This window comes from Chelonia mydas, chromosome 7 (assembly GCF_015237465.2).
Source record: "Chelonia mydas isolate rCheMyd1 chromosome 7, rCheMyd1.pri.v2, whole genome shotgun sequence".
Classification (NCBI taxonomy): Eukaryota; Metazoa; Chordata; order Testudines; family Cheloniidae; genus Chelonia; species Chelonia mydas.
In genome coordinates this window covers 94,842,380-94,867,542 of record NC_057853.1, presented here as the reverse complement: position 1 = coordinate 94,867,542, position 25,163 = coordinate 94,842,380, and the positions used below count along the sequence as shown (strand labels likewise).

The 25,163-nt window shown below is 39.0% G+C and overlaps 1 protein-coding gene across 1 annotated transcript in view; it reads left to right on the top strand.

The window, feature by feature from the left end:
* Positions 1–24,702, top strand: part of LOC102947945 (gamma-aminobutyric acid receptor subunit pi) — a 69,139-nt gene extending 44,437 nt beyond the window's left edge. Inside the window, exons 5-10 of the mRNA XM_007053022.3 lie at positions 15–232; positions 2,614–2,696; positions 5,914–6,051; positions 17,566–17,718; positions 18,749–18,942; positions 23,314–24,702. Of these exons, the coding sequence (XP_007053084.3) occupies positions 15–232; positions 2,614–2,696; positions 5,914–6,051; positions 17,566–17,718; positions 18,749–18,942; positions 23,314–23,625 (1,098 nt within the window). The 3' untranslated portion in view covers positions 23,626–24,702. The remainder of the gene's footprint in view (positions 1–14; positions 233–2,613; positions 2,697–5,913; positions 6,052–17,565; positions 17,719–18,748; positions 18,943–23,313) is intronic.
* The last annotated feature ends 461 nt before the right edge of the window (positions 24,703–25,163 follow it).

The following is a 25,163-nucleotide window of genomic DNA, read 5'->3' as shown; positions in this document are numbered from 1 at the left end:
GTATCTCCCTTCAGGATTACACAGCTACCATATTTCTTAGACAACGATGGACTGATGAACGACTTTGTTTTGAGGGTAATAAGAGTTTAAGCTTAGATGGTCGTCTTGTAGAAATGCTTTGGATACCAGACACCTTCATAGTAGACTCAAAGAAATCTTTCCTTCATGATATCACTGTTGAAAATCGTCTAATAAGAATATATCCCAATGGAACAGTCCTTTATGCCATACGGTATGTATACTTTATAAGCCATATTTACACATAAATTCTATTTACATTTTAAATAATTCAGATTTAGCATGATTTGCTCTTAATCTGGTCCCAGTTTAGAAATTTTTCTGCTTGTAGACATCTACTATATATATATTTCTGTAGTTCTATATAAATGCAGGTATTGTCTGGCTATACTGAAAGAAGGACAGGAGATATTTGACATGGGTTTAATCAGGCTGCAACTTTATTATTAGATGTCTGGGACTACCTGGCAAATAAAAGTATACAGTGCAGGTAACATGTTTATTCTGTGTAATTACCAACAGGGCTTTTACCAGCTCCCCCTCTTTTTCCATCCAGGTCAGGAGTCACTAGGGGTCACCAAATGAAATTAATAGGCAGCAGGTTTAAAACAAACAAAAGGAAGTATTTTTTTCACACAACGCACAGTCAATCTGTGGAACTCCTTGCCAGAGGATGTTGTGAAGGCCAAGACTATAACAGGGTTCAAAAAAGAACTAGATAAATTTATGGAGGTAGGTCCATCAATGGCTGTTAGCCATTGTTAGCAGCAATGGTGTCCCTAGCCTCTGTTTCTCAGAAGCTGGGAATGGGCAACAGGGGATGGATCACTTGATGATTACCTGTTCTGTTCATTTCCTCCGGCGCATTGGCCACTGTCTGAAGACAGGATACTTGGCTAGATGGATCTTTGGTCTCACCCAGTATGGCCATTCTTATGTCCCTCCAGGAAATCCATTGCTGGGACCTGACCATACCCCTGGGGGCTTCCACCAGCTCCCCCTCTTTTTCCATCCAGGTCCTTCCAGCAAATCCATTGCCTGGGACCTTACCATCTACCTTCCTGCCCCCCATAGGAGGGTTAAGGTTGGATAGAATGGGGAATTGACTCTCTGCCTTACCAATCATAGGAGTCCCCAACAACCCCCCATTCATTCCTTTAATGAACACCTCTTTTTAAGTCCTTTTTTAGTCACTGTATACCTTCCCTATGGAGTATCTGCACTGGACATCTGCCACAAGGAGGTGCCAGCAATTAGCTTGCCTGCCTCCCCCGCAAACCCAGTCGCATTCCCAGACATGTCTCACTGCTCTCTTTTATATCAGCCAAAACAAATGGGCTCTAAAGCTTTAGAGAGGAATCCCATCCTCCCTGAATAATTTGGTGCCCCACTATGCCCAGATTGCGGAATCTTTTATGATCCCAAGGGATTTGGCCATCCCCCCCGTTAGCATCTGTCGTGCCTTGTCCACCCGGGTGGCATTCCACGGCTCCCAGACAAACCCTGTGTTAATGCATGTCTGACAACACAGATGTGCATCAAGTCCCTTCTTGTTCTGGGCTATAATTGAACCCCTTTACACATTCCCAAATAGTATTTTCCAAGGTGTGCCATATCATGTTGGTGACTGCTGACTGGCCTGTATGGCACACAGCAGTGGCATCAGCTGGTCCAATAACATGCTTCTTTTTCCATGCCAACATAGGTTCACCCCATCACTGGACCCTGGTTGCCAACCAGCCTGCTCCATGTAAAAGGGAGGCTTTGGGCACAAAGATACCCCTTTTAAAACCTGCATTCCCAGGGGATGAGTCAGCAACCACACTGACCCTTTTGCAGCCGTTTTCATCTCTTCCCCCACGACGATAAAGCACTGTTCCCTTCATTTGGCCAGTCAGCCAAATATCACTCCCCTCCACAGTATACAGGTGCAGGGCAGTCATTGGTACCCGCCACTTGTAGATATTAATATCAATATAAATTCTTTGACATTGCAGGGGCCTTGGGCTTTGGTGCACCTTGGTCCCTCCTGTTCTCTGCCAGTGGTGCACAATAGCTTAGTCTCCTGTGGATTATAGTACTTTGGTCTAATTTCAGTTGATGGAATTAGTGCATGGGTGGCTCGGTGGTGTTGGTGACCTGTGTTATACAGGAGATCAGCCTATATGATCTGATGGTCACTACTGGCCTCTAACTCTGATTCTATGAAAATAAAAGCCAATGCAATTAACATATTAACTAACTGATTTCTAAGGAGATCAGCTTGCTTAGATGTAGAGACTAAATTCAGCAATTAGACCTTGGGCAACTCCAATCATTGCACATTACAAATGATCACAGGATATGGCCCATTACTATTAGTTGTTGTTATTTTGCTATAGATACTTACTAAGCCGAGGTTTACATAACAAGTGTGAGATATTTTATTGAACCTAAACTCAATTGTTCCTTGTTTACATAAAGCATCAGTTACCTTCTCCTAGGAATATGTATTGCCCACAAATATTAGTTGAAGAAAGTAGGATAACCCATTTCTAATTATAGTACATACAATATTATGTATAGTTAATAACCATCTGCTTTTGGTTTTTAAAGGATAACTGCAACTGTTGCATGTAGTATGGATTTGACCAAATACCCTATGGACAAGCAGACATGTACCTTGCAACTGGAAAGCTGTAAGAGACTTTTTTACTGCTACTTTTATATAGTTAGGACAATATTTTTGATCTATTTTAAGAGCTGCTAGATAATGTATAACATTATGAAAGAGGGCTGGGATTTACAAAGAAGACTAGTGAGAATTGGGTGACCAACTGCTACTGAATTTCAATGGGATTTGGGTACCTCTCAAGTTTAGGATAATTTGAAAGTCCAGCCCCAGAACACTGAAACACTATGGGCTTGTCATCACTATTGGCTAAATCAGCGCCGCTGTGATCAATGCAGTGGCGTCGATTTAGCAGGTCTGGTGAAAATGTGATAAGTTGATGGGAGAGGAAATACTTGTGGATTTTTTTTTCAGTATTTTCCCATTTTTACCACTTCATTTCTGCAGAACAACAGCACATCCCATATTCATTTTGCAAATGATTCTATGGGTAATTTCCATCAAGCAGATGCTGTATAGTTTAATATTATGTTGCCATTTAAGGGCTTTATCCTGCAAGGCTCACTCACACAAGACTCACACTAAAGTCAGTGGAAGTGCTATGGAGGCCACAATCAGAATTACTAGTTAGCAGTGATATTTTTTCTTAAAATAAATAAATCAATAAATAAATAAAAAGAGAGGGAGAGAACATATCGTTAAGTCAAAAACAGAATGATGTAATTACATCATCGACATTGCCTAATGAGTCGTTCAGCAGTTTCTGTACTTCCCTCAGGAACTTAAAATATATTTGACAAGAGGAAAAATAGAGGAGTTCCCTGTCTAATTGAAAACTCAGATTTTTAGAATGATTCCATCTGTTATTTTAGACAACCCACAAGTATCCCCTAACTAAAGGGAAAACACGGTAATATAATCTAAACTGCTCCCATTGCATTCTTCTTTAGTTTCTCGAAAAATAGCCAAGAACACAGATTGGAGAATGAAAAGGATTATTAACAACCTTTAGCAGTGACAGTCACTTTTTTGTTAAGAGCACTTTAGCAATTTTTTTTTTTTTTGGTTACAGTTCAATGGTGTTAGTTTTCCTATTGGATAAGCAACATTGACTTGCAAAAGAATAATATTTTACTTCTCCGGATACTGTTCACTTGTAAATATGGTTGCTGGGTATTATACACATATATAACATTTACAGTATAAAGCAAATATTTGAACTAAAATAAAACGTTAGGAATTTTTTTGGTTAAACTATTATAAATATAAATACTTATATAATCATTATCTTGTAGTGTTATTTGAGTACATTGCTACAGTGGCTTATGTAATGAAACACCCTACCTTCATTTGTAATGTTGCTATTATAAGAGCTGATTGAAAAATGGTAACAAAAATATCAACAAGAACTGGGTTTTTTGGTAGAAATCATAAATAATTTCAACCAGTTTTAATAATTCCGCCATGAGAAATTTCACGTGTCTCCCAGAAAATCAAGTTTCGATTGACTATAAAATTATTAATTATTATTAATATTACTGCAGCACCTAGAAGCCTGAACTCCAGTTGAGACCTTGTTGTGCTACACACTGTACGGGCACATAGTAAGAGACAGACCTTGCCCCAAAGAGTTTACAGTTTCAATCCTTATCGACACTGCAAGTATCCAATCACATTACTATGTTTCCACACAGGCCACTATCTCACTTGCAAATAGTTATTCATCTTTTAGACCCACCTTTGAACAGTTATTCCCTTTTTGAATTTGCTCTTCAACTGCTGTTCAGTGAAGGCCCTGCACTTATTCTTGAGAATCAGGAAGAAAGGAAGAGAAAGGAAATCTACGTATGAGATTCTGAAAACCTTTAGGCCTGGAAAAGTTCCTGCAAAGACCTAGTCATGTGATTAACTTTATGCATTTGTGAGTATCCCATTAACTTTTTTGGGACTACTCACAGCTCATAAAGTAAAGAACATGAGAAGTCTTTGCAGGATTGAGGCATTAGTATGGATGTAAAAGTTAGCTTCTCCCACTCAATGTTATTTAAGGAGACAAGAGGATACCTATTAAAGAAAAATAATGTGGTTTTGTTCCTATCAGTTTCAAAGTTTTTGTCAAGACAAATTTCCTCTAACATGTTGTGATATACAAAACTCATTCCCCTACCCTAAGAATAATGTTAGAGTGGGGAAACAATGTAATATTTCTATGAAAAATTTAATTTTCCTGATACTCATGAAGGCCCCCCCCACCAAAGTTCTTCATAAATGGTAATGGATAAGATTGGTATTTTGAATATGTTTTGATACCAAAATATGCTCTAAATCAGCGAATTGCTCAAATAGAACTATTTGCCTTTCCAAAAAATGGGGACTATTCAAGAAAATAAAAGCCTCCTTTCTGTAGTGTGCTTGCTCACACCTTTCTCAGGCTTCAAGAATTGTTTTTATCCACTGCCAGTTCATAAAGTTAGATGAAACCTGGAATTATGAACATCTGCATTTTAGCAGGGATTCAAAACTATTTTGGACATCAGTGTGAAAGTCAGTTTGCAGTGAACTGGAATTGAGTTATTCCACAGGGCAGTAGAATGAGCAATAATGAGAATCAGTGTCTGTCAAATGCAAAAATGATTGATCTATGTAAGCAAAAATAGATATTCAAATGCTTGCTCTTAATACCTAGGTGTACATCAATATGTTCTCAACTGGACCATATATATTAATGTATAAACTGGACACCCTCTAATTTAATGTAAAATACCTTTCAAAGGTGTTTTATTGATGTATAAGCCATGTATTGATTAATGTATACACAGCACAATTGCCGCCTGTTATGTGATACTTCTCCCACCTTGGGTGCCAATCATCTATGCCGGTTAAGAGAAGCCTTCCCTAGAGCATGCACAACTGGTATGCCTGTAAAGAAGTCTCAGTTTTATAGCATATGTAATTTATAAACTCTGCATTTCCAAGCTCCAGCAATTTTCCCTCTTCCTGTTGGACTTGATGGGCTTTGCCTTTAAAAGTCTTATACAACTCATCCTTTCATTTATCAGTTCATACCAGCTTTTATTTTTCTACACCACCTATAGTATTTCTTTTGAGATACTCAGACCATGCACTCAGATTCAATTGTCAAATTTTGTCATAAAATTGCATTATTTATAATCCAATTTTACTTTTTTTACAAATGGCAAAGGATCATAGATAAACATGTTCTGCACAAACTATTTATTATATTTAACAAAAACGTTCACTGGTTGGTTTCTCTATAACTACAGGGGGCTATAATATCAATGATGTCCAGTTCTACTGGACCAGAGGAAATGATTCAGTTCGAGGCTTGGAGATACTCCAGTTGGCACAATATACAGTAGAAGATCATTTTACTTCAGTATCTGAAGCAGTCTATGAAACAGGTAGGAACTCCCTTTGAGAACTTTCTTCTTGAAGTTCAGAATATGGGGATGAAAGTAGAACGGTGTGAAGGAACTAAACAATTTGCCTTTCTTTTAGTATTTGCAAAAATGAAAAATCTCATCCAATTTCATTCATGTAAGCTATATGGCTTGTATGATATTCTTTAGGGAATTTGTAGCCTCTTAGAAAATGCACTCGACTGTTCAAACGTTTACAGTTATTGGACTTCTGTGGTAACATCTTGGAAAGTCACATACAATTTGAAGAAGCTGATTTCAGGCAAAGTTCTGCTCATGTAGCTCTTAGCTGAAGCTTATGTTGTATGCTATACAGAATTCATGGGGAAGAGAAAGAAGGAGGAAAAGTGTTTAATGTAACAGTGAGGTTGTAAAGTGAAACGTTTACATGACAGGGAATTCTAAAAGATATACATCTAAATTTTCAAAAGTAACTAGTGATTTTGAGTGCTCAACTTAAGACACCTTAAATAACCTGGCCACTGAAAATCAGATATCTTTCAGGTTTCCTTAATTGGGCAAGCGAAAAATCACTAGTCACTTCTGAAAACATAAACCAATATTTATCCCACAGTTTTAAAGACTTGTACAACTTACAAGAAATGCAGACTTTGCCCCAAGGGCTTGTAAGTTAAACCACAGCTTTTTGGTTTTGGCAGTTTCAGTCATACCTTGATAAGCAGAACCTTGAATAAGCAAAACTGTGAGTTACCCTACCTAAGATATCTAGGGTACTATAAATAATCATATTAGACATTCCACAGGACTTCTGCAACTTTGATTCATCATAGAATAAAGTGGTGGAAAATATTTCTTTAGCTGTGAGATTTGACTTTCTGACTGTATAAGTTATGGTGGCTGTTCTGGAGATGCTAAAGGATCTTTCAAAGGGAAGAAGAGCTATCAGACATGCTTTATCCTCCTTGAGTTATTCACTGACTCTTCTTTGTTCCTGTTTTATGGTACATATTAAATACTATTTGTCTTATGTACAACCTACCATGCCAACCATAAGGATTTTCTTTATGTAAGGACTCCTAATGCACCCATTTACATTGTAATTCGGGTCTCTGGAGCATGCTTTCCTGACCCTCAGTTTCACACAGATTGCAATTTCTTTCCTCTACTGCATTGCTGGGATTTTATTCTTGAATAACACAGCATGGAAGGAAACACTATGATCTAACCTGAAATATTAACTCAGGTTAAAGCATCAAAATCCTCTAAATGGATATAAAAATACAGATCAAACACAGAATAGCAGGCTTCATGATCACAAAGAGTCTTGCTACTTATATAACTGGCATCTGTTTCCCTTCCTCCCTTCCACAGCCCCTAGATAAACTGCAGCAGGCTCAGTCAAAGGAGAATAACCCTTTAGTGCTGTTCGGCCCAGAAAAGAAGCAGGACCTGCTCACCATTCAAAAAAAAAAAAATCTGTTTAATTCTTACCACCTTCCCATATCACATGTAGGGAGGGTCCAAACTGTATTAGAAGAGCAAAATGGATTGCATTGTTTTTCCTCAAATGGATTAAGGGCAGTTTCCCACTTAAGTGAAATGCAGCTAGAGGCACAGTCACATGGACAGACGTGTTCTTCTCCCTTAGTATCTCTTGTGGACCCTCTCCCCCTGGTTTCAGTGCTAGCTGTAGAGCATTTAAAACAGACTTCGACTGTTCAAATGTGTTTCTTTACTTTAACAAATATATCTTAAATTTATTAGAATTTCCCATCCCTAATTGTACTTGGGATTTTTCTGTTTAAGAACACAGCATTATGAAGTGCTATGCAGTACATTTCTAACAGCAAAGCTTATGAAATAATACCATAACCCTCTTAATTCTCTTTTAAACCTTTATGAATATGGTAAAAAGAAAAGGAGTACTTGTGGCACCTTAGAGACTAACCAATTTATTTGAGCATAAGCTTTCGTGAGCTACAGCTCACTTCATCAGATGCATACTGTGGAAAGTGTAGAAGATCTTTTTATACACACAAAGCATGAAAAAATACCCACCCCCACCCCACTCTCCTGCTGGTAATAGCTTATCTAAAGTGATCATTCTCCTTACAATGTGTATGATAATCAAGTTGGGCCATTTCCAGCACAAATCCAGGTTTTCTTGCCCCCCCCCCCCCACAAACCCACTCTCCTGCTGGTAATAGCTTATCTAAAGTGACCACTCTCCTTACAATGTGTATGATAATCAAGGTGGGCCATTTCCAGCACAAATCCAGGATTTAACAAGAACGTCTGAGGAGGGGGTGGGGGTTATGAATATGGTGTTATATACAGAGGCTGTTCAGTTTCCCTATAATGTTTCATGGAAACATTGCAATATATACTCTATCCTTTATTTAAAAAATTAGAGGCAAAAAATATTGTAGATGCATATATACAGTATTAATAAAAAGAGCACACAGAAACCAAAATTAATACTTACGTAGCTATTTACAAACATATATTTGAAAGTATCTTACAAATATTAATTGTGCCTTAAAGGCTCCTATGAGACTAGGCAAAAAGCTGTGTATAATTCTTCTTACAAATCATAGAATATCACAGTTGGAAGGGACCTCAGGAGGTCAGCTAGTCCAATCCCCTGCTCAAAGCAGGACCAAGCCCCAACTAAATCATCCAATGATAAGGTGAGACAGTCATTGGCAAAACCAAGATTAGAACCGTGCAGTTAAGGAGGAGATAAACCTATAAGTCTGTCACAAGAAAAGCTTTCCCCAAGAGAAAGAAAAAGGATGGCAAAATATGAAGTGTCGGAAAACAATTTGTGTATCAAGCAACAAAAGCAAATTACATAAACAAGTCAAAGAGGACGTTAATAGCATTGGAGTTTCCTTTTTTGGTTTTGTTGGAGTGGAGAGAAGTTTAATTTTGGAAATAGGAATATTCTGAGCTACAGTCACTTGCTAGATTTTTGGTCAATACTTCTTAAAATCTGCAAACATGCACATGCTTACCTTGAAGGATATGAATAGGCTCATTGAGTTCTGTGACCATCATCATGTGAGTAAAGTTAGTCATGGGTGTAAATGTTTGCCAGATCAGGCCCGAAGGGTGGATTTTTATTTCTAGCCTTTTTGACATAATTTGGTTTTATTATTCTAATTTAGATAGTACATTCTTTTAATTGACTAGAGACATCTCTTACATTCACAGAACAACAAACAAGGGCATAGAAGAGAATGCTAGTTTGATACCTACTGTACCCATATACCAGGTGTTCCTCCTCATCTAGAAAACACAAGGAATGAAATTCTGTTATGCAGAGAAAAGTAGACTAAACCAGATGTAAAATTGTTTAAAACTATAGTAGAGATAGTTGAAACTGGTGAAGAAATCCAATTCTGCTTTAAAATGTTAAGATTGGTACATCTGAAATTTCACACAAGTACCATGTTCAGCTATCATTATCTGGCTTGGGTGGGGAGACGGGATGTTGAGGGTTAGGACGCACAAGCATGTGTTTAATAAAATATCCACACAGATCTACATCAGTTACGGACTTCAGCCAGTTGCACCTACAGAATCAGCCCAGGACTCTGTACTTGGTCCTTCAATCCTAACATCCAATGCCCCACATATGAACAGGTTAGAAGGCAAAGCTGAGGTATTAGTGGCCACAGGGGAAGCAACAGTTATTATGTCTCTCCACTGAGTGAGCTAGATGTGTGCTCTCTCCCATTGCTCTGTGGCTGTCTCTCTTTGACTTGCCACTGAAAGAGCGGATGCTCTTGTTGCTCTATTGGATATAGAGGCCCACCCCACTGCTGTGAAGAGGATGATGTCTTTCAGCTGGAGGATAGGTGTCTGGGGTTGCCCAGGAGGAGGAAGTCAATGTGGGAAGAGCCAGGCTCTTTTTAACCTGGACCTTAGTGTTTCCATACCATACTGCTTCTTATGATCCAGTAGACTGGCTACTAGAGAAAGAACTTTGTAAAAGGTCCATGCAGATCTCAACAACAGCACAGTTAAACTAAATGTGAAAGCATGTTACAACCATACCTCAGCATAGCCAAACTACATGTGTAATGATGTGGGGGGAAAAGTCAAAGGCCTCTACTTTCCATTGTCCATTACCTTAGGGTGGCTTCAACATTGAGTGCTTGGCCTGAGACACGTAGGGCCTAACTTTACAGATGGGCTGACAACCTACAATTCCAATGGGCTTCAATAGGAAATACAGATGCTGAACACCTCTGAAAAGCAGGCCCTGCATGTCTCAGGCTGGGCAGACATCCAAAGTGAGTGGATATGTTTGAAAATGTAGGCCACAGTGTATTCAGTATTCCTCTTAAAACAGAATTCCAAAGTAACAATGTCTAGATAAACAGGAGCTGTATTTCTGTACAATTATGTTCTTTGGTTTGGAATGAAAATCATCATTGATTCTACTTGGGGCAGAGAGGCAGTGCAAAACTTTTGGAACCATGGTCAGAGTGGCAGTGAATGGCATAGGTGGAGGGACGTCTCTTGACTTATTACATGCCCTGCAGGGGGAAAGTACAGCAAACACACATACACTGTTAAATGAGAGGTTTGAGAGCAGATCCATGCATTATGCACATCGAAAGGACCAGAAACTCTGCATAGGAAGTACAGAGCAGTAGTTATTGCTATTCTGGACAATAGCTGGAACAACAGCCATAGAGGAGCTGCACTGCAGTCCCACAACCCAGTTGCCAGGAAGAGGAATGGAGAACCTACTCCTTCCCCAGTTTCATTTATTCAAGAAGGGTGATCTTCATCCTAAACAGTAATAGCCCATTTTGGTCACATACTGCAATTTTCTGTAATCAGCTATGTTTGAGGCACCCTTTCAAATTTTATTTAACTCTTCTCATTGTGCCCTTATTTATGCATGGCTAAAGCTGTATTAATGCCTTTGTACAGGATGTACACCATCCATCTCAACTGCCACCCAAGGGGTTAGTATAGATATTTAATGGGAGAGAGGCGATTGTGTTCTTTGTGCCTGAATGCACACTTATTTGTGGAATTGCATGGGATAACAAAAGTGCATCTTATATAAAGAGCTCTGTGTAGCACTTTATCTAGAGTAAATTTCACCAGAAAGAATACAGGAAATAGCCCTGGGCCAGATTCTCCCCTCCACTTACACTGAGCAGAAATGAGAAAGGGAACACAGAAAGCTAAAAGCAGCATCCCTGTAGCATGGTTCCCCCTACAAGCCCCTCCCACTGCCACTGATTGTTGGGGGCAGAGATGTGGGAGAAGTTGTTCTATGTGACATGTTCTCATCAGCCAGAAGTACGCACAGTAAGGATTTCAGTCAGTTATAGACCAGAACTTTATTATACAATTGGATATACAGGATGATTATCAACTGCCAAAGATAAATGTTATAGCTTGAGAAGGAAATCTGTTTATTTAATATTGGGTATATTTCTCATGTGGTACAGACATTCCATATTGATAAAACCATGGTTATGATAGTGATGTCTGTTTGAAGAATCAGAATCAATGTTGGAGACTAGCGTATAGCTTTGGACTCCAAAAGCCAAATTCAGAGACAAGTTATAAAATGGGGTAAGCCAGATCTCCTTACACTCAGACTTCCTTAGACTTTACACCTGCTTTACCATTGCATAGGGGAGTCTATATTGATATAGCTGATATGCCACTGAGCCAGAAAAGGCATATGCTATGTTGAGTGAGAACCATTTTTACTTACACCTTCTGCTCCTCACTGTGTATGTTACACCTGTTTATTTTCATGTAACAATATTATGAATGTAAGTATATGCAAGGGTATCTAACTAAGTGTAAGGAAGTCTAAGGCTATGTTTTCACTACAGAGTTAGCTTGAGTGATTCAAACTTGAATTAGTCCTCTTGAGTTAGCCTGGCTTGAGTGAGAGTCACTGCAAAATAACACTTGATCTGCACAGAGTGATTGCTATCAGCTGACAAATTGTGCTACCTCAAGCTTTACCTTCTGCCCCCTCTCAGGCCAGACAATTCACGTTTATAGTACCACAACTCTCAAGTTACAGGTTTGTGGGTATGGACAGAACTCAAGTTAGGGACAACACACAAATAGCTCAAGTTATCTCTGCTATGAAGACAACACCTCCACTATATCTCATATCTCATCCTTCTTTCAGTTATACACAGGAGAGCAGTTTTATTAGATTGCCTAATACTTTCCATTATAGAAGATTCTTCTGACCTTTTTTGAAAAGCTGTGTCACCTCCATTGTTTCCTTGTATGCAGCAGGTCTTTGAAATTTGGCAGGGAGAAAGCCCTCAGACTAAAAGAGTGCCTTTTCTTTGTGCCTTGCAATTCCATGCAGATTAACTGAGGGTAGGTCTACCCAGTGAGTGGCAGTGAGTCTCAGAGCCAGGGTGACAGACTCAAGCTTGTTCTGCAGCACTAAAAATAGCTGTGTAGACATGCAGCTCAGGCTGGAGCTTGGGTTCTGAAGCCCAGGGATGGGGTGGGTCTTCCGAGCCTGATCTCCAGCCTGAGCCACAATTGTCTACCCAGCTATTTTTAGGGTCGCAGCAGAAGCCTAAGTCTGTTGACCTGTGTACTGAGGCCTTGCTATGTGGACTATTCTGAGTTATAAACTGTTAAAAAAACTCTAGGGTCACAAAATAGAGCATGAGCTCCTGGTGTCCTGGAGGAGAGACCATTCAGTCTCAGCATGTAGTGCCAGTGCCCCATTCCCTACACTTGAGGACAGCAGCATTCCCCTGCTGTCAGCTAATGCCATTAGTTCGGTCGCTCAAGCTGTGCTGCAGTGTTGAAGGTTCAGGGGTCAAACTCTTCTGATGAATGGGTGGGGGGATTGTTACAGATGTACATAACAGAATTTGTGTTTAGCTTTTTCCTTTTAAAAATCCTAGGAAATTGCATGGAAAACATTGCTTAGAAGAATGTTATATAGGTTGCAAAATCAAGTTAGAAAATGCCAGATTTACAGTTGCTTGCACAACTGTAATACTTTATGTTACAGTTTGTCATTACATGATTGCACAGTGTTTTTCCCCAGAACCTTTGCCTCATTAAATGCACAACATGGATGAAGAGAGGGGAAGAATTAGCAAAGGAAACCGTAAATTTGACATTTTTAAACGTTTGAATGCTTGACTTTGGCCTGATCTACACTTGAAAATTTTACTGGAATAACTCTTTTGGTTAAGGAAGTGATTTTTTAAAGATATATAGTTATATTGGCAAAACCTCTAGTATAATCGCAGTTATATCGGTATAAAGGAGATTTATGTCAGTATAGTTTTCTTTTCCCTGTAAGAATAGCTACTACTGGGGGATTGGAGGAGGAGAAGTGATAGCTCAGTGGTTTGAGCGTTGGCCTGCTAGACCCAGGGCTGTGAGTTCAACAGCCCTTGAGGGGGCTATTTAGGGATCTGGTCCCGCTTTCAGCAGGGGGTTGGACTAGATGACCTCCTGAGGTCCCTTCCAACCCTGATAGTCTATGATTCTGTATAAATCTCCTATTGTACTATATAACTGAGTTATTAAGGATGTTGAACTCTCAACTATACTGGCATAGTTAAAGCAGTACAACTTTCTAATGTAGCCAAGCCCTTTGTAACCTTAATAACTTCTTTAGACCAGTTTTTTGTATGTTTTAAAAATACTGTAAACATTTAAATGTAAGCAGCCATATTCTAGTCTGGTAGCAATAAGACAGACCAGCGTGTGCATTTGTAGGCTGTGCTTGCACTTCACGCTGTTAAAAAGTACTCTGAACCTCATACTTCACAATGCACCTGAGGGATGCACAAATAGCCTATTAATGCAGATATTGCTGTTGTGGCTTACAGCTAAAGTGCATCCATATTTATAAAGCACACTCATGACTCATGGCACACAATATTAGAAACAAACACGTAACTTCACTTAGTCAAACAAAATAGCTCAAGCCAACTGACCACAGTGAATACCTGAATTTCGCCCTTTCATTGATATTCTGGTAGAAGTAGTAATTACAGAGGTTGGAAAAATTGGAATTTTTAAAAGTTAAAGATTATCATCATTTTGTAACGTTCAAAATAAAGTCTGTACTGAACATTAATTGTAGATCAAGTTATGTTAATAAAAAATCAGATTGTTTCTTTATTTTCATGCATTATAGCCTAGAGGGAACATAAGGTAAAGGCAAATTCACATCCTGAACTTTAATTGCACAGATGTACAAAAGCTCACTTAGGACTCTGGGACTATGAACGACGAAATTCAGACTTAGCATAAGGGTGTGTAATTCCGCTACTTATGCCAAGTCTGCATTTGGCTCCAAGGTTCAGATCCTTGTGCAAATCATAGAAACATAGGATTGGAAGGGACCGCAAGAGATCTTCTAGTGCAGTTCCCTGCACTCAATGCAGGACTAAGTATTATCTAGACCATCCCTGATAGGTCTTTGTCTAACCTGCTCTTAAAAATTTCCGATGATGGAGATTCCACGACCTCCCTAGGCAATTTATTCAAGTCCCTTAACCACCCTAACGGTTAGGAAGTTTTTCCTAATGCCCTTGCTGCAATTTTAGGCCATTACTTCTTGTCCTATCCTCAGAGGTTAAAGGGAACAATTTTTCTCCCTCCTTGTAACAACCTTTTATATACTTCAAAACTGTTATCATGTGTCCCTCCCCCCCCTCCCCACCAGTCTTCTCTTCTCCAGATTAGACAAATCCAATTTTTTCAATGTTCCTTCATGGGTCATAATTAGGTCTCCAGTTGAGACTTAATCAGCGCAGAGTAGAGCGAAAGAATTATTTCCTGTGTCTTGCTTACAACACTTCTGCTAATACATCCCAGAATGATGTTGCTTTTTTTGCAACAGTGTTACACTGTTGACTCATATTTAGCTTGTTATCCACTGTGACCCCCAGATCCCTTTCCACAGTACTCCTTCCTAGGCAGTCATTTCCCGTTTTGTATGTGTGCAACTGATTGTTCCTTCCTAAGTGGAATAGTTTGCATTTCATCATATTTACTTCAGACCATTTCTCCAGTTTGTCCTGATCATTCTGAATTTTAATCCTATCCTCCAAAGCACTTGCAACTCCTCCCATCTTGGGGGGTTTATAAGTGTACTTTATATCCCATTGTCTAAATCATTGATGAAGATATTGACCAGAACTGGACCCTGAACTAATCCCTGTGGGACCCCACTTGATATATGCCCTTCCAGCTTGACCATGAACCACTGATAACTACTCCCTGGGAATGGTTTTCCAACCAGTAATGCACCCACCCTATAGTCGTTCCATCTCGGTTGTATTTCCCTAGTTTGTATATGAGAAGGTCATGTGAGACAGTATCAAAAGCCTTACTAAAGTCAAGATATATCACATCTTCTGCTCCCTGTCCCCATCCACAAGACTTGTTACTCTATCAAAAAAAGTTATTAGGTTGGTTTGACATGATTTGTTCTTGACAAATACATACTGTTATTTATCACCTTATTATCTTCTAGTTGTCTGGAAATGGATTGCTTAATTATTTGTTCCATTATCTTTTTGGGTACTGAAGTTCAGCTGACTGGTCTGTAATTCCCTGGGTTGTCCTTATTTCCCTTTTTATAGATGGGCACTATATTTACCCTTTTGCAGTCCCCTGGAATCTTACCCGACTTCCATGACTTTTCAAAGATAATCGCTAATGGCTCAGATAGCTTCTCAGTCAGCTCCTTGAGTATTCTAGGATGTATTTCATCAGGCCCTGGTGACTTGAAAACATCTAACCTGTTTAAGTTATTTTTAACATGATCTTTCCCTATTTTAGCCTCTGATCCTACCTCATTTTCACTGCCATTCATTAAGTTAGATGTCCAATTGCTACTAAAGTTTTTGTTGAAAACTGAAACAAAAAACTCATTTAGCACTTCTGCCATTTCCACATTTTCTGTTATTGTCCCCCCCCCCACGCACCCTGCTTATTGAGTTACGAGCCTACCCTGTCCTTGGTCGTCTTCTTATTTCTAATGCATTTGTAGAATATAAATATTACCCTTTATGTCTCTAGCTAGTTTAATCTCCTTTTTTGCCTTGGCCTTTCTAATTTTGTCACTACATATTTGTGTTATTTATTTATAATCTTAGTTTGCAATTGGACCTCATTTCCATTTTTTGTGGAACTCTTTTTTGAATTCAGATAATTGAAGGTCTCCTGGTTATACCAGGGTGGTCTCTTGCCATACTTCATATCTTTCCTACACAGTGGGATAGTTTGCTCTTGTGCCCTTAATAATGTCTCTTTGAAAAACTACCCACTCTCATGAACTGATTTTTCCCTTAGACTTGCTTCCCATGGCATCTTACCTACCAACTCCCTGAGTTTGCTAAAGTCTGCCTTCTTGAAATCCATTGTCTTTTTTGTGCTATTTTCCCTCTTACTATTCCATAGAATCAATACTCCTAACACTCCTTAGAATCACTTTTCACCCAAGATGCATTTCACTTCCAAATTCTCAATCAGTTCTTCCCTATTTGTCAAAATCACATCTAGAACAGCCTTTCCCCTAGTGGCTTTCTCCATCTTCTGAAATAAAAAAAAGTCTCCAATACATTCCAAGAACCTGTTGGATAATCAGCATAACTTCACTGAATTCATCAGATCTACAATCACTTAGAGTGGTTGAGGATCTGACCCTGAATGTCTTACTATTGAAGGCAGTAAACATAAGAGGAACAGTTGTACCACAAACAATACAAACATTGTAATGCAATATATATATATTTTTAAAAAGAGTGGACCATGAAAATACAAAGAAACTGTAGTTATGGTTTTTGAAAAGAAATACAACAAGATTTGTGAAAGTACCTGTAACCCAGATATATATAGGGGAATAATAAATAAAAGAGCCATGAACAAATGAACCCGAATGGATGCAGCCACTACAGCTAACTCTGTGTTATAAAAATATAATTATCATGTCAGTTTAAATAATATTTGCTGGTGCCAATTGCTGATATGCTGCAAATAGCTACATTTAAATATGTTTCCAAAAGTCAAATTCTTAAGGTTGCCTTGTGATAAAGTAGATTGATTTAGTTAATTGATTTCCCCATAGATTAGGAGTTTTGTTCCCTCCTCCTACTCCACTTACCCCCAATTTAATACCCAGCACAAAACCTAATTGCTCAGGTTAATGTATAGAATGGATGACTCTCACATATACTGAATATAGGTTTACTTTAAGAAAGGCTCTCCTCTCTACACTGGAATTTTAGCAAAACAAAATTGACAAGAATTACAATATTGGTTTACCAATTTGGACCTAATTAGAGCTTTTACTGCCAAAGTATCAGAAATGGAAAGTTAACAGATTTGTTGGGAAGTGTGCAAGACAAATGTAGAAAAAACATTTTTAATGTTAAAAATTGACATTTGCAAGAAATTGTGGTAAGTGGCACCATCTAACATTACCTTATACCAAGTAATTGTTTGTTTGTTTCAAAAGATTGTTTGCTGCTCTTTTCACAGGATGCTATCCAAAGTTAGTATTCCATTTTGAGCTCAAGAGAAACATCTTGTATTTCATACTAGAGACATATGTACCATCCATCTTGCTAGTTGTACTCTCCTGGGTATCATTCTGGATAAGCCAATCATCAGTTCCAGCCAGAATCTGCATAGGTGAGTAAGTAAAAAGACAAAATGGAGGTTGAAACATTAAAAGGTGTTCTTTGTTGCATGGTACATAGCATTCATTTCCAGAAAGTGCAAAGACTTCTGTATTTTAGGCAATTACTTCTTTGGTTTGCCATACATACAATACATCATGTAGATTCCCCTCAGATTTTTATTTCTGTGCATTATTTAACAAGGAAAATGTCCTGGGAAGCCATAGGGAGTCTAGATGGCAGACAAGCACAAAGAACATTCAGTCATTCCTGAACTCACTTCAAAACATTCAAGTACAACGTATTGCACACAAGAAAGAATTATGAGGTGTTTGTGAGGATGACCAATACATAGTAATTAACACACGAATAACGGAAGAGAAAGTACTGTACGAGAGTAAAATAACACATTTTAAATGAGAGAGAGAGAGAGATGTGGAGTTGGGAAGAAAAAGAATCAGCTGCCACAAGACTGAAATGTTCAGAGCAGAGGAGAAACAATTATAAGATGTATAGCCTCATGCTTCTGGATTTGTAAGAAGGAAAGGTTTCCATACAGAGTGAACACAATTGAATGGAGTGGTGTTAGCACTGTGTGTGTAACTTCATAGAAATGGTCACTGTACCTACTTTCATGTGAATGCTACACAGCAGAGATACAAGATAATTACACTGTGGTTATAAAAAATCATTGTGAACCATCTTTGTAGTCAGGGAATATCCAGACCATTTGCATAATACTGTAATAATCACAAGTGTACACAGCATGAGTCATTTCAGTTCCTCTCATTTTAGATTACAGACTCTCTGGATTATTAACCTTGTTTTTCTATTTCTTTTAAACACGGGAATTCAAAATCTTAAATATATTTAAAAGTCTTATTTCCAGAACATCCAGCAGTAAATGGGGAAATGCGGTTGCACACACTGAACAGTTCACAGTGATCATAAAGCTCAGAAAACACTAGTTTGCAGCTATTCCAACTGCTGCATAGAATGCCATAACTAACACCACTTTTTACCTCATTCCTTGTGTTCTGCAGGTGTCACAACAGTGCTTACCATGACAACTCTCATGATGGGAGCCAGGACTTCACTTCCTAATGCTAATTGCTTCATAAAGGCAATTGATGTATACCTTGGTATTTGTTTTAGTTTCATCTTTGGGGCTTTGTTGGAGTATGCTGTGGCTCATTTCTGCACTCTTCATCGTTCCAATTTGAGGGTACTCACAAAGGTATTTAAATTTTTAAATATTTGAGTAGAACAAATACCTCGGGAACTCCTTGTCAGGAGAGTACATTACCTGCATTAGCACTCATGGGAATTGTACATACATTTAATGGAAACATTTCTTACAATAAGGACACTAAAAGGCATTATGGGTCTGACAAAAACTAGGATTTCTAATACCCCTTGAACTTTGGGGTATTAGAAAGCCAGCTCTGAATTTTGCAGCTTAGGCCCTCTTTACTAAGGGACACTTTATGTCTCTCAGTTATATCCACACAACCCAATGACAGTAACAAAGAATAGTTCATGAATCACTGAAGTCTTTGGCACTACTATTGTGGCATTTATATTGCAGCTGTATGTGGGAGAAGGCATGGAATTGTCTACCCCCGGAGGAGGAAAGGCAGAGTTTGGGGCTGTTCCATGCACAGAAGGGGGTAAGCAATCTGCCATATCCATTAAGATGGAGAAAATTACTTCCCCGAATGAATACTCCTTGCTCTGCAGAGTGGCATGGAGTGGATGGGGCAGGGCCATAGCTCTGACTCCGCCTTACCCTGTTTTAAATGCAGAAACTGCTACTACAGGAGACCCTTACATAACTACACAAGAGTTGGGCAATCCTCTGAGCTGTTTCTACAAAGGCCACTCATAATCTGACTCTTGCCATGACTCTCAGTACTGTTTAGATGCAACCAAGAGCAGCATATTTGGGTCACAATCACTTACTAGCATTTCCTCTTATAGTTTAGGAAATTATTTTTGTAACTTCTTGTCTTCTACCTTGCTTGCCCAGATATTAAGCATGATATCTACTCCATCCCTTGAACCTGTCCGGGGCACATGCTAAATGATATCCTGACCTTTCTATGGTCTCTAGTTCGAAGTGTCTGTTTCCCATATAACCCCATTCTTAGCAGCAGTTGCAATCACTACATTCACAATTCAATGCCCCACACTGTTGGTTACATCGGTGGAAGTGCTCCTGGTGAGGATATGCACCACCAAGCGAAAAAGCTAGTATGGACAGGAAAAATCACAGTAATTACTGTGGTGGCCGTATGTCAGCCTAACTTAGGTTGACTTAATTTTGTAATATAGATAAGGCCTGAGCAAGGCTAAGACATGTAGTCTGAGGGTATTCTCTGGGAATGGTTGCAAATGCAGCAGCTAAGGATTTGTTTGGCAAGCTGGGTGTGGGTGAGAGAGAGGCATAAAGCCAAGAGAAAGCCATCTGAAAGTGAGAGAAGCAGTCGTGAGCATGGAGCAGAGATAGAGCTCCTTGGACACAGAAATGACTGAAGGACCAGACTTAGAAATTGTGAGCAAGGAAATTTCAGGGAAATAGGGCTTTGTGCACAAATCTGATTTTTAGTAGAGAAATTGTGCATACAAAATTGCAGAATCAAAATTCAGAAGACAAAGTAGAAACCATTTTGTAATGGTAGCCTTAAACAATGAGTAAGAATGATCTGTGTCGTACTCTGTTTTAGTATTTAAATGAGTTTGTTCAAGATCCAGCATTGGTTAAATTGGCACATTTTAGTTCTTTTGATGTGCTGGGGATTTACGGTTTATAATACGAACTGTGAAATAGCTAGCCATATACAGACACCTGCAGTAGCAAGCTCCACGTGAGCCATGATCAGCACAGACAACATCAAAGTCAATGACAAAAACTGATGAGTCACCTGCTGCATGGGAATTCAAGCACGATGTCCCATTCATTTCAATTCAATTAGCTCACTGCATAAGAGTCTGAATAAATCAACAGGTTACCTTTCAAAGGCCTTACACCTTACTTTCTTCTGTACGAAGAACAGAACCCACCTTTATGACTGAAGAAACCCTTTGACTCTTTCCCCTGCATAAGAGAAAGGAATCCTCATCTAGCCGTATTTTTTTAAATTCACCTTTGGCTAGAGAACAAGCCTGGAAATTTTCATCCTGAAAGGGGAAAGTGCCGCAAATTGAAAATGGGGTAGTAGTGGAAACACTCATTCTTATACCTACTGGTCACACCTGCTGCAGCTACAATGCACAGCATCATGTTGCCTTTACAAGCATTTTAAATTGGCTTGGCAAAGAAATCTCCAGGTGCACCAGATACTAGGACACTCTTGGATGAAACACTTAATCTTGAAAAATCTATAATTTTCAGCAGAAGTGACACCTTTCCTCCTGTCAGCTGTTGGATGTCAAACACTTCAGTTAATATAGACAGCAAAAGCAGATAACATATACAGTACTTTTCAGCTCTCATACAGTACCTTTTCATGGATGCTGCTGATTTTTGTATTCAAACAAATCCCTTTATCGTGCCATCTGCTATTCTCTCATTAAGAGCTGAGAGTGAGAGAAGAGTAAATGGCATCACCTTTAAAAAATACAGCTGCAATTGAATTCTCTCTTGAAATGCAAGGTTTTCATAATGTAAAGCAGCATAATTATTCTTCTCACACAGTTCCCCAAAGCCCCTCTTTTTCTGAAGTCCCCCAACATCCCTGATTTGTAAGGCAGATAGCTATTTGTAGTTCTGTTGTAGAGTCTCTTTCTTCTTTTCACAGGTGCAATATGATAATCAAACTTGTGCTGTAAATGCATCTTTTTATGTTCTGTGAAAAAAGAGTGGCTTGTAACGCAGCAACAGGAGTGAGACGTGCACCGCACCATAGACAGCATTTTCCACTCAAGTTTTAAGGGCTTCCTAGGGAAAATAAATAAGTTAAGAATAGCCTAATAACGTATAAGCCACCTGTGAATCATTTCCGTGCAGCTGTGTGAAAAGAAAAATGGCACATAGGCAGTGTCCTTTCCTGCTGTGCAATAAAACTGTAATTCTGTACAAGTTTTATTTGACTTTACTTGGGTGAGAAATCAAATTTTAAACTGAACAATGCACTAACTCCCACCATTTTTAAAACACAGATGTTGTTCTGCTCCTTTTCTCTTGCTAATAAATGAGAACCTGGGAACAGTCAGATTTCTTCTAGCAGGTTTCTTGATTTTATTAACTTTTGAAGTGCCAGTTACAATCATTATGACTCAGGATTGATGCTTTGTTTAAAGTGTCAGAGACACTGCTGGGAAGGATTTTCTCTGGCATCATGAGAACGATGTTGTGCTGAGTACAGTTTTTAAAGTCAACTAGCTCAGAAATTGAAATGTGTAGTAGAGATAGGTTCAAAGTAAAACTCAGTTGCTAGCATTTCCTCAGGCAGTGCTTAAAATCCAGACTGGAATTTTATGGCTTAATCTTATCTGTAGTTTATAAACATATTTTTAATCTCAGTTTTTGATTTCAAATTACTGACATTGCTGCAAGAAGCTATACTGCAGACGAAAGGAATATTTCCCATCAAGTGCATTTTCTGGGTAGACCCACCGTGTTGTGCATGGTTTATCTCTGTCAGATGGAAGAGACTAGATTTTTCAAGCAAATTGAAAAACAAAAATGATGGTGATGATAATTTTTCCAATTCCTTCTATTCTGTTTCACTGACTCACTGCATTTTACTTCTAAATCTGAGGTAGAATTCTGACCCCCCTGAAGTCAACAGCAGAACTCCCATATCTCAAAGGGTCAGGACTTCAGCCATGAACTTTCTGGCTCAATGCTCTTTCCAATCAAAGCAAAGGAAAAACCCTTGATATATTTGTGTAGGGCTCAACAAAGCTCTGTTTCGGCAAAGCTCTTAAGCATGTGCTTAACTTTAACCTCCTGAACTTTAAGCATGTGTTTCAAGTGCTTTGCTGGACCAGGAACTGAAATAAGGGATTATGAAATATTGAAGTATTAATTTAGTGGTGGGGTTCGTTCCTCTTCCTCATCCTTGTCAGGATAGATCAACCTTCATCATGAGCCTAAGAGGCTGAAGAATAGTCTGCCTACTGTGCAAAGAGTAAGATACTCTCAAATTCTGAGGTGCTTGAACTAGCTAGCTAGACCTAGGGATAGCTGCAGCTCCACTGATCTTCTGCTAAAATAATGATATACTCCTAAACAATTCCTAGCTGCACAATTAACTTGATCTTTCCAACGAAAAGATTGTTTATCCCCTTTGATACATTCAACAGATTTCATGCTCACTTCAATGTTTGATGGAACATTTCTGTACAAATCTAGTTTTCCTTTACAGTCAGATTTGAACTTTTGCCAAAAGCTGCCATGTAAGTCATTGTGTTGTCCTGTATTTGGCGACTTTGAAAACTGACAGTAGTTACTCCCATGTATGTTTATACCCACTAAAATCAGGTGTGCACTACAAAAAGGGAGTCATAGGGAAACCTAATCATTCAGTTTAGTGCAAATGTAAATATATGCAATGAAACATATGCTTGAGTGCCTCTCTCCTGCTGTTTTGTTTCCTGTCAGGATGAGGATGAAGAGGTTGAAGAAGAGATTAATGGAGTACTGGCAACAATTGCAAACAGTTGTAATGTCTCTGACAAGATTAACAAAGTTGATTCAAAGAAAAACATCAATACCAGCAGTAACAGAAAAGAGGAGAAGAGTAAGCACAGTGGGTGTAGTTCACCAATGACAGTGATGAAAAGACTCTTCTGTATCTCTGACTGCTTCTATGTTAAAAACCCATACCACATAGACAACTATGCCAGACTCTCTTTCCCATTATCATTTATCATAATAAATGTATTTTATTGGGTGTATTATTTGTATTTCTAAGTATTTTAAACTATAAAACTGTCGTGTAAACTTAGGTGAGACATAATGAGTAAAGTTGGGAAAGTTGCATTGGTTTTGTCAGAGTAACATTTTTATTCTACCGTGCATTATGGTTAGGGCCAACCATACCAAATTCATGGCCGTGAAAAATGCATCACAGACCATGAAATCTGATCTTCTCCATGAAATCTGGCTATCGTAGGAGAGGAGCAGAGGTGGAGGCACCCCAGCTTGGGGGCTCCTACCATGCGCCGGGCTCCAGCTGCTAATCCTGGCCTAGGCTGGGGCGGGACTTGACTTCTTCTTCCCCTGCAGGGGCTGCTCCTGGAGGCAGGTCAGACCCGTCTCTGGGATGCTCCACGGCTGCTGGCTGTGAGCCTAGCTCTGAAGGCAGCGCAAAAGGGAGGGTGACTCTCTGTCCCTGACCCGGGCGGAGAGGCTGGGGCCCCAGCTGTCAGCCCCAACCCTGGGCAGAGAAGCTGCTAGGAACACCCGGACGTATGGTAACCCACCCTCCATATCCTGCAACTCTCACTTCTGTGCTGCTGTTGGTGGCGGCATTGGCTTTAGAGCTGGGCACCTGGCCAGCAGCTGCAGCTCTCTGGCTACCCAGCTCTGGTGTGGGTAAGCAGTACGGATGGCAATCCCACGACCTACAATAGCCTTGGGACTTCCCCATGACAGCATTTAGGTCAGGACCCCGCCCCCCCCAGGTTAAAACACTGTGAAATTTCAGATATAAACATCTGAAACCCTGAAATTAACTATTTTTAAAATCCAATGACTGTGAAATTGACCAAAATGCATGCCCAAAATGACCAAAATGAAATTGACCATGCATTTGGTAGGGCCCTAATTATGGTAATTATGGTATGCCATTTTATCAAATAGTACTTCTGTTGAGTTTCAGGTTAAATTACTGTTCATCTGTTAAATTACTGTAGTATAAGATCTGTTACTGTAAGTCTACTATAGTCCAAAATTGACCTATTTTTTAGTATGCCTATCCCTCTGTGTACTATTTATCAAAAGCCAAAAAGTTCTGTTTTTAAACTTTACATGTTAAATTTTGTAAAATGAGAGAGTTATATAACACTAATTTCTGCACTGTATCGAATATATTTAAAAATAAAATCAGTAAAGTTATTTTTCTGTTATGTTTCCATCATTATGTTCCCTGTGGCTTTGTCAAAAATGCATCCATCTCCAAGAATATTATGTAACAACACTTTTATCACTGGAGGGTAAAAATTTTTTGCTTAATAGCAAATAAGTGGTTTGAGAGATTGAACTATTAACACAATCCAAAACCACATGTAAGACTTTGCAGCATCGCAAATAATTAGCAACACTGGCCCCTAAAAACACATAGAACTCCCTAAGCCAAAGAGCTTGGATCCAGATCTGTACTCTTCCCAAGTGAAGAGATGTTTAGATGTGGTGTTTAGGTGTGGGCCAGTCTCTAATAGAACATGGCCATTTATACTGCCATTTACACCTTCTTGTCAATTGTCTAAATGGGCCATGTTGATTATCAC